The 8,914-nt window shown below is 45.1% G+C and overlaps 2 protein-coding genes across 2 annotated transcripts in view; one reads left to right on the top strand and one right to left on the bottom strand.

Moving 5' to 3' along the window:
• The window catches only part of fpgs (folylpolyglutamate synthase), an 18,357-nt gene extending 14,910 nt beyond the window's left edge, over positions 1–3,447 (bottom strand). Inside the window, exons 1-7 of the mRNA XM_017441124.3 lie at positions 3,277–3,447; positions 1,773–1,901; positions 1,647–1,700; positions 1,506–1,570; positions 768–960; positions 628–689; positions 319–421 (exon numbers count right to left, since the gene is read on the bottom strand). Coding sequence (XP_017296613.1) covers positions 319–421; positions 628–689; positions 768–960; positions 1,506–1,570; positions 1,647–1,700; positions 1,773–1,901; positions 3,277–3,426 — 756 coding nt within the window. The 5' untranslated portion in view covers positions 3,427–3,447. The remainder of the gene's footprint in view (positions 1–318; positions 422–627; positions 690–767; positions 961–1,505; positions 1,571–1,646; positions 1,701–1,772; positions 1,902–3,276) is intronic.
• A 1,113-nt stretch (positions 3,448–4,560) lies between these two features.
• cdk9 (cyclin-dependent kinase 9 (CDC2-related kinase)) lies at positions 4,561–7,680 on the top strand. The gene is made up of 7 exons (XM_017441126.2): positions 4,561–4,667; positions 4,788–4,901; positions 5,053–5,134; positions 5,766–5,856; positions 5,947–6,113; positions 6,194–6,365; positions 6,570–7,680. The coding sequence occupies exons 1-7, from the start codon at positions 4,627–4,629 to the stop codon at positions 7,082–7,084; spliced, it is 1,182 nt and encodes a 393-aa protein (XP_017296615.1). The 5' UTR covers positions 4,561–4,626; the 3' UTR covers positions 7,085–7,680.
• The last annotated feature ends 1,234 nt before the right edge of the window (positions 7,681–8,914 follow it).

Raw genomic sequence — 8,914 nt, 5'->3', positions numbered from 1 at the left:
TGTCTGTGTGTGTGTCTGTCTCTGTGTGTGTCTGTGTGTGTGTGTGAATGTCTTTGTGTGTGTCTGTGTGTGTTGGTGTGTGTCTGTCTCTGTGTGGGTCTGTGTGTGTCAGTGTGTGTCTGTCTCTGTGTGTGTCGGTGTGTGTGGGTGTGTGTGTGAATGTCTCTGTGTGTGTGTGTGTCGGTGTGTGTGTGAATGTCTGTGTGTGTGTCTGTCTCTGTGTGTGTCTGTGTGTGTGTGTGTGTGTGTGTGTGTGTGTGTGTGTGTGTGTCGGTGTGTCTGTGTGTGTGTTAATGAGTTACAGCAGGAATCAAACACCTTGAAGATGCCTCCTTTCTGCCAGGCGATCTTCTCGATGGTGTCTCCGAGGATCTGAGTGTGATCGATGCCCAGAGAGGAGACGCCACAGACCCACGGCCTCCTGGAGCGACAACAACAACAACAACAAACAAACAACAGAAGCTTCACGTTTATCTGAGACAAAACAAACTTCACTCTCCTGGAACTGTTTTCATTAAATGCATCAAACTGATTTAAATCAGTTTATTTTATTTATTTATTTCTCAGACTGCGCCGCAGTCATGTGTTCATATTTAATCCTCTCATCTCAAACACAGTAAAACTTACCGTATGATGTTGGTGCAGTCGTACGCTCCTCCGATACCGACTTCTATCACAGCTAAATCCACCTGAGGACAGGAAACAGCTGATCAGAGTCAGGATGAGGAGACGCCTCCCGCTGGGCGGGGCTCCAGGAGACGCCGTACCTTCTCCTGCAGGAAGACGTGGAAGGCCAGGATGGTGAGGAAGCGGAAATACGCCGGCATGGCTCCTCCGTGAGCATCTTTGGTTTCATCCAGGCGCCCAAAAACCTGCCAGAAGTATTTGGTGAAGAGGTCTTTAGTGACCGGCTGCCCGTTGATCCGGATCCTCTCCCGGACCTGGACCAGGTGTGGAGAGCTGCGCAGACAGGAAGAGATCTGCTCCAGAGTGGACCGGGCCGAGACCAGAACCAGAACAGCTCAACCAGCAGAACCCCTTCAAGATGGCCGCCACAGCCAACAGAGAACTGCTGTAACTCCTGACGGTGTGGTAGTAGCTGAGAGTCCTTCCCAGCACAGACTCTGAGCTCTGTGGGACGCACGGCGGCGGGCGATATGCATTCCCTCATTCAGCACTTCCTGTCTTACAGAGGAAATAACTCATGAAGGAATGCTTGTCACCCGCCGTCTCAAATGTTTAACAACATCCAACAGGCCTCAGTCTGACTCAGCTACTACCACCGACTTTAACTCCACCTGTAAAACTGACTGCTAGCTCAGGTCACTCTGTTGTGGCGGCCATCTTGAATGGGGTTGCAGACGTTCACCCATCAGCTTTAGTCTGTTCAGTGTTTCATGAGATATTTTGCTAACAGACAGCAGCTGATCTGTGGAGGTTTGCTGACAATGCTTCAGGTTGTGTGTGTGTGTGTGTGTGTGTGTGTGTGTGTGTGACGGCTTCACCTGTAAAATCCCGTCCTGAAGCCATAACTTCTCAGAATCTGTTCGGTGAACGCGCACGTGGAGCCCTGAAACACAAACTGAGCCGTCAGCGACCTCCCGACCTGCGGCTGGGCGTCGACACGCAGACCTGAAGCTGCTCACCTTCCCCTTCGTTCCCGTGATGTGAATGATGTTGAGATGGTCGAGTTGCTCCACCTGTGGAGCACACAGTCAGGTGAGACACTCAGACCCCGTCCCCTCTGAAGGCTCTGGGTGTAATGAACTCACGGAGAGCCCGGCCCGCTCCAGGAAGCCTCTCATGGCCTGCAGCTGCAGCCGAGGGTGGCTCCTCTCACGCCGTACCTGCTCCAGAGCGCTGGCGTTGGTCTGCAGCGTGTTCAGGGTGCAGACGGCGTCCTGAGACCAAAACATCGGCTTTTAATGGGACTTTAAAAATAAACGACCAAGTCAGACAAAGAGCAGGGACGCTGGAAGAGTAATCTGTGGCTGATCTCTGATCAGCTGAGACTCCTGGAGAATCAGAGACACGTGAGAGGAGTGAGAAACGGACAGATTCTGAAAAACCCGGCTTGTTGAACTGTCCTCTCAGCTGTGTACGACCTCATAACCGTAAAATGTTCGCCTCATTGTGAAGCTCGGGGATTCAGCCGGACTTCCTGCTGACAGTATGGGATCATTTAGTTTTTATTTAATCTGAAACGGCAGGATCGTGATTCTGAGACTCACAGCAGGAAGTTAAAAGATAAAATCCTCCACGATTGTTTGTGGAGATTCCCTCACAAATGCTGTTCAATCTGTCCCATTCCGGTCAGATGCCACTGACCTTTGACCCCTCTTACAGACGGTTTACCTGCAGATTTAACTTTTATTTTCAGGGTTTCAAGACTCCAAATGTAGGATCTACATAAATTTAAAAACAAAATACATTTCTTTCTTTCTGGAGGCCTGTTTATGAAGTCCTCCTGACAGGACCGATGCATGATGGGAGTTGTAGTTTTGATGTGAAATCTTCTGATATTTAGGACTTCAGGAGCTGCAGAAATCCTGTTTCTGATAAATCTGCTTCTTTAACCGTCATGTTTGTGATTTTCAGCTCATCTGATGAACAGAAACTGCTCCAGTTTGAGTTTATTTCATGTTTTTAATAAAACCAGCAGCTTTAATGAGCTGAAATCAAATCAAAGCAACAATAAGCAGAGAAATGATGAATAAAAACAAACAGCATCTGTGATGGATGACAGAGAAACTCTGGAAACATTAACTAATTTAACTGATCTGTTTTAAGGCAGTCAGACTTTTATCTGTTTTTTTTGTTTTGGAAAGTTGACCAATCAGTAAACAACATTTCTATACAAACACAGAACATTTGTGATGAATAGTTGTTGTTATTTTGGACACTGATACTGTATTTATAAACCAGCAGGAGAGGTTTCCTCTCATTATTTCAGGGCAGTTTTTAACCCTCTTTGCTCCAGTTCAACCTAATAATTGATAACTTGTTTAAACAGCTCGTGTTAAAGTTCACTTCATTCCGGCTCAAACCCAACCAGTCAGAAAAGCCGCTAAATAAACGCTGTTTTCCGGCTAACAGTCCCTGGGTTCTGTGATAAACTTCAGGTAAAACATGAAGTTCTGACGCGTTTCGCTGTCAGCCATGTTTTTAACCACATTTATCACAGTTCGGTTCAGAAACTCAGCAACCTGAAGCCGCTTCTGGAGGCTAGCTAGCTCCGGCGAGCAGCCGTGCTGGGGCGGAGGAGACCCGGCTCACCTGGTAGTCCATCCCCGGGATGTGAGGAGCCGTCTTGGTGCTGTGGTACCGGACTGACAGAACCGCAGACCCGAACGCGGACTCCCGCTCTCGGAGCAGAGCGACAAACCTGGAGCTGGGCTGTAGCACGCGCCGCAGACACGCCATCATGGGGCGTTAATAAAACCATCGGAAGGCAATACCAAATATGGGAGGGTCCGTTCGCTGCGTGATGACGTAGGAACACTCCCCCCAAACTGACGTCCTGCCTCCAGCAGAACAGAAGAAAGAACCTTCAGTCATTTCTGATCAGTTTGTTAAATATTCTGCACAAAGTTCACACCAATAAAGACTAAATTTAAATAAAATACACCATATTTTGTGTTTGATGAAGGAGGATAAACAGTGTGCATCCTATGCAGTTCTGTAATGATCAAAAAACAAACAACAACAAAAAATTGTTGCTCAGTTTATAAATCATGGTTTTGTATAAATATATTAAACTCATTTGTATTGTAATGTTATGGTATTTTACATTATTATTAATAATAAGTTCCTATCAATAATCTTTTGTTATGATCATGTGGTATTTTATGTTTTTATAGGTATATGATATTCTAATATACATACTTTATGTTCAAATAAAAATTAATAAATATTAAACGTCTTACTGTTAAGATTCCTAACTCTGAACTATGACTCACTCAGGCATAAACAGGCTCCTAATCTCAAAGGATGAGCTGTAAACAAACTTTAACAGATAATTTAACAAAAAACAATTTATAATTTGTCTCTTTGTTCCCAGAAGCTTGTCACAAACACCCATTTCGTTCCCATTTTTAATCTTAATTATTAAAAAAACATTTTATCATGCTTAAAAGAGTACTTATGAACTCATATATGCATTTATTTTATGTCTACAAAATACATTACATATAGGCTAATTAACTGTAGAATTATTTTTGTTATTGTTATGCATACAATTATAGCATTACTTTGTATTGTTAAAATTCAATATTAATTTACTTTCAGATTTATTTAAGACCTATATTTCAGCCTTTGTTTACTGTAAATATCAGGATAGTTACTATGAGTACAAATGTAAAATAAGAGTTTAAAGAATCTGAACACTAAAGTAATTTATTTATCCATCCACAGCAGATCTTCGTTTAAAACAGTTATAAATTCGTGGTTTGAGTTTTAAGTTTCAATTTTATTTATTTTTATTGTAAAGTTATGACAATATTTAAACATTTATTAATTTCCGGCCTGCAGTTCCAGCCTTTTTCCAGCTGGTGGCGGCAGCGCACCGACCGCTGTTTAAGAACCGACAATAAAACCGGAGAAGAAGAAACGGTCACCAACTCTAAAATGCAGCGAGAGAAATCCAGCGGCTCTAGCGCGGCTGAAAAGTGAGATTTACAGCTTTGAGTTATATGTATAACTCTTTAGTCATCTAGGTGTTTATTCTTTGCTTCACTGTTTTTAAAAATCACTTTATTTCGTCTTAAAATGTCTTTATTTCCCTCCAGGCCCGACCGGGAGGCCGCCATCATGTCCAAATATTACGATGGAGTCGAGTTTCCTTTCTGCGACGAGTTCTCTAAATATGAGAAACTGGCCAAAATAGGACAGGGAACCTTTGGGTGAGTCCGAGGTGTTTAAAGTTAAGAAAATAGATAAAATAAAACAAGAATGTAGCTGCTCGGGTTGTCATGCTAACTGCTAATATTAGCAGCATTTCTGTAGTAAAAATCAAGCTTTAATCTGAATAAAAGTGATTCTGTTTCTTCTCAGGGAGGTTTTCAAAGCAAAACACAGACAGACCGGGAAGAAGGTGGCTCTGAAGAAGGTTCTGATGGAAAACGAGAAAGAAGGGGTAAGAACCAGAACCTGAAGAGTTCTGATGAGACCCACAGACAGCAGACTGGCTTTGGTTTCTGTTTGAAACCGATGAGCTGGGTCAGAACATGTCCAAACCTCCTGGACCGACCAAACGTGAGACAGGATCGTGGAGGACCCAAGACCGTTGGACATGAGGACTGAAGTCCAGCTGGTGGAGTTCTGATCCAGGAGAGGAGCTGAAAACATTCCTGCTGGTTCTGATAGAACGATGTCAGAACCCACAGAGCGTCCCAGTTTGTCAGGACACCCTGACCCGTCCAAAGCTCCTACCTTTGGTCCGATCTGGTCTGATGGATTGGGTTTTATTTCTGTGTTCTTCTCTCCTTTCACCTGGAGACGACCTGGCTCCAGGTGCATTATGGGACGAAGACGAGCCGGTGGGGACAGTGTGGTGCTTTGGACACCTCGGGTCCAGTCTGGGTGTTCATGTGGAAGTTTCTTTGACCCGCAGAACCAACCCGAGCGTTGACTTCCTTCCTGCTTCCCCTCCTTCGAATTCAGACTTGTTTTACTTCATGTCCTTGAGGAATTCTACTTTTTGTTTTTTACTCTCAGCTTAAATTCAGCATCATTTTTAAAACTCCTTTTTGTTTGCTTTGTTCCAGTTCCCGATCACAGCTCTGAGAGAAATCAAGATCCTGCAGCTGTTAAAACATGAGAACGTGGTGAATCTGATCGAGATCTGCAGAACCAAAGGTTGGCGCCCGACGTTCAGCGGGCCGTTTACTCAGAGCAGGAAGTAGTTTGTCTCCAGGCTTCATGGTGACTTTGTTTTTGGGCTTGAAGCCACTCAGTTCAACAGGTACAAAGGCAGCATCTACCTGGTGTTTGACTTCTGCGAGCACGACCTGGCCGGCCTGCTGAGCAACGCTAACGTGAAGTTCACGCTGGCAGAGATCAAGAAGGTGATGCAGATGCTGCTCAACGGGCTGTACTACATCCACAGGAACAAGGTGAGACAAAGACCCGCTAACTCCGAGTCCTGGAGGTGAGGACCTGCTCCCTGATGCTCCTCTCTCGTTTCACGGCTCAGATTCTTCACAGAGACATGAAGGCGGCCAACGTCCTCATCACCAGAGACGGAGTCCTGAAGCTGGCGGACTTCGGTCTGGCTCGGGCCTTCAGCCTGGCTAAAAACAGTCAGGGGAACCGCTACACCAACCGGGTGGTCACGCTGTGGTACAGACCTCCGGAGCTGCTGCTGGGTGAGGAACTGCTTTTATGAAAGTGTTTTATTTATCAGCTAAAGATTAATAAAAACTTAGATCGTCACTTCTGATCTAGTTGGGTCGTTGTGGAAACTGTAAATAAAATGATTTTCCTAAAACCGTATTTTCTTCACAAGTAATAAAATATTTGTGTTGATGAATGAAAAGCCTGACCTCTGACCCCTGACCCCTGTCCTTCAGGTGAGCGGGACTACGGCCCCCCCATCGACCTGTGGGGGGCGGGCTGCATCATGGCGGAGATGTGGACCAGGAGTCCCATCATGCAGGGAAACACGGAGCAGCACCAGCTGACCCTGATCAGCCAGCTGTGCGGCTCCATCACCCCGGAGGTTTGGCCCGGAGTGGATAAGAAGTACGAGCTGTACCAGAAGATGGAGCTGCCCAAAGGCCAGAAGAGGAAGGTGAAGGACCGGCTCAAGGCCTACGTCAAAGATCCCTACGCTCTGGACCTGATCGATAAGCTCCTGGTTCTGGACCCGGCGCAGCGCACCGACAGCGACGACGCGCTCAACCACGACTTCTTCTGGTCCGACCCGATGCCGTCGGACCTGAAGAACATGCTGTCCACGCACAACACCTCCATGTTCGAGTACCTGGCTCCGCCCAGGCGAAGAGGCCACATGCCGCAGCCGCAGCCCAACCAGAACCGGAACCCGGCCACCACCAATCAGACCGAGTTTGACCGAGTGTTCTAGAGTCGGACCCGACGGAACGTTGGTTCTCAGATCAGGAGATTAAAAAAAAACATTCCTGTTTCCTGCAGAGGTTCTGCTGCTGAGAGGACTCGAGATGTTCTGGTTCTGCAGGAGGATGTTCTGGTTCTGCAGGAGGATGTTCTGGTTCTGCAGGAGGATGTTCTGGTTCTGCAGAGACGTTTGTAAATCTCGATGTGGGAAACTGGACCGTATGAACTTTTTATTTTTTATAATTTTGTACCTTTGAGTTCAGCTTGTTTTAGTTTTCTTTGTTTCTGGTTATTTATTCTAAACTCAAACTGGTTCTGAAGGTCCGAATGTGTCGCTGATTGAGGGATGGTAGATTTTTATTTTTTTTTTAAACTACCTTAAAGAAAATGAAGAACCTGAAGCTTCGGATTGAAACCTGAGTCTGTCGCCATGGTAACGTCTCTGAGTGGATAAAAACAGAACTTTCTTCAGTATGAAGCTGTTTGATGAGAACCTCAGCAGAACTTTGTTTTGTGGTGAAGCAGAGTCAGGATTCTTTTGTATTTTATACTTTTAAAATATTTCCCATTTTTTTCCACATTGAAATTAAATTTTCTCTTGAAGAACTTCTTGCCTTTTGAAGTTTTCTTCAGCGTTCTGATCGTTTCTTCAACAAGTTCAGCAGAAAATAAAGTTTAATAAAAGTTTAAAGTTAATTAATGCCGCACCGCTGCTGTTTGTCCACCAGATGGCAGCAGACATCTCATTATTTCCACAGAGAGACATCGGGACATTTTAATGTCCTCACTTTAATTATAAATGTTTTATTTGAACAGTTTTTTTTAGGGTGGATTGTTTCTGCAACTTTAATGGTTGTGAAGAAAAGTTTAAATTTATTGAGTATTTTCTCTAAAAGGCTCAAATATGTCCAAACACCCTGCTAATATTTGATGAAATGTCCCTCAGCAGGTGTCTCCTGGACCTCAGGCTGTCTCCATCAGCTGATGTTTGTCTCTTCAGTTCATTTAAATCGTTGTTTCCTGGTTTTTACCTCCAGTCCACAAATATTCAGTCGGCTTCATGTCAGCCGTTTTCATCCAATCAGAATCCAGCTCTGATGTCTGGGCTCATTGACCTGTTGGACCACCGCAGCTGTTGGTTCTGTTAGAGCTGCTCTCCGTCCACACCTGGTTCTGGTTCTGGTTCTGTGGAGGCTTTTCCTGTAAACGTTACAGACAAAGAGTTTATTTTATGAAATAAAACAGTAAAAATGTAAATGAAATGACTTCAGAGACGACCTTCTGTCAGTTTATTGAACCTTTTCTCTGCCGACCCACAGCGGTGCCATCAGTCTGTACGAGGTTCTGGTCCAAACCTGGCTCCGTCATCAGCCTGGTTCCTGTGAGCCGCGGCTCCATTAACATGCAGGTGGCTGCAGCGCTCAGAGGCCCATCTGTCGGCTGGATCGCTTTCTAATTCCTGCTGCTGCTTGTTGTCGAGGCTGTCAGCTCGTCCTCAGCAGGACTGACAGCGGACCGGTTCTGGAGCCGGAACAGCAATCCATCATCTGCAGCGCGACACCGGGACACCGAGAGGAGCAAACATTTATCACATCTGCACGCAGACAAACACCACAGCTTCACTTCACCACTGATATTAAACTGAGCCGTTTATTAAAGAGGTTTAATCAATGATGAGTTTAAAACCTGGAACCGTAGCCATGGTTACAGATTTAAACTCAGTTTAATGTAATTATAAATATTATAAAGGATTTTAAACTCAAATGTAGGATAGATCTGTTAGGAGCTCTAAACCTGGTCCTGTTTGGTGTTTCTGTCTCCGTCCACCCAGTGTGTCTCT

The sequence above is a fragment of the Kryptolebias marmoratus genome, linkage group LG14 (genome assembly GCF_001649575.2).
Source record: "Kryptolebias marmoratus isolate JLee-2015 linkage group LG14, ASM164957v2, whole genome shotgun sequence".
NCBI lineage: Eukaryota > Metazoa > Chordata > Actinopteri > Cyprinodontiformes > Rivulidae > Kryptolebias > Kryptolebias marmoratus.
This window is presented reverse-complemented; position numbering and strand designations above follow the sequence as displayed.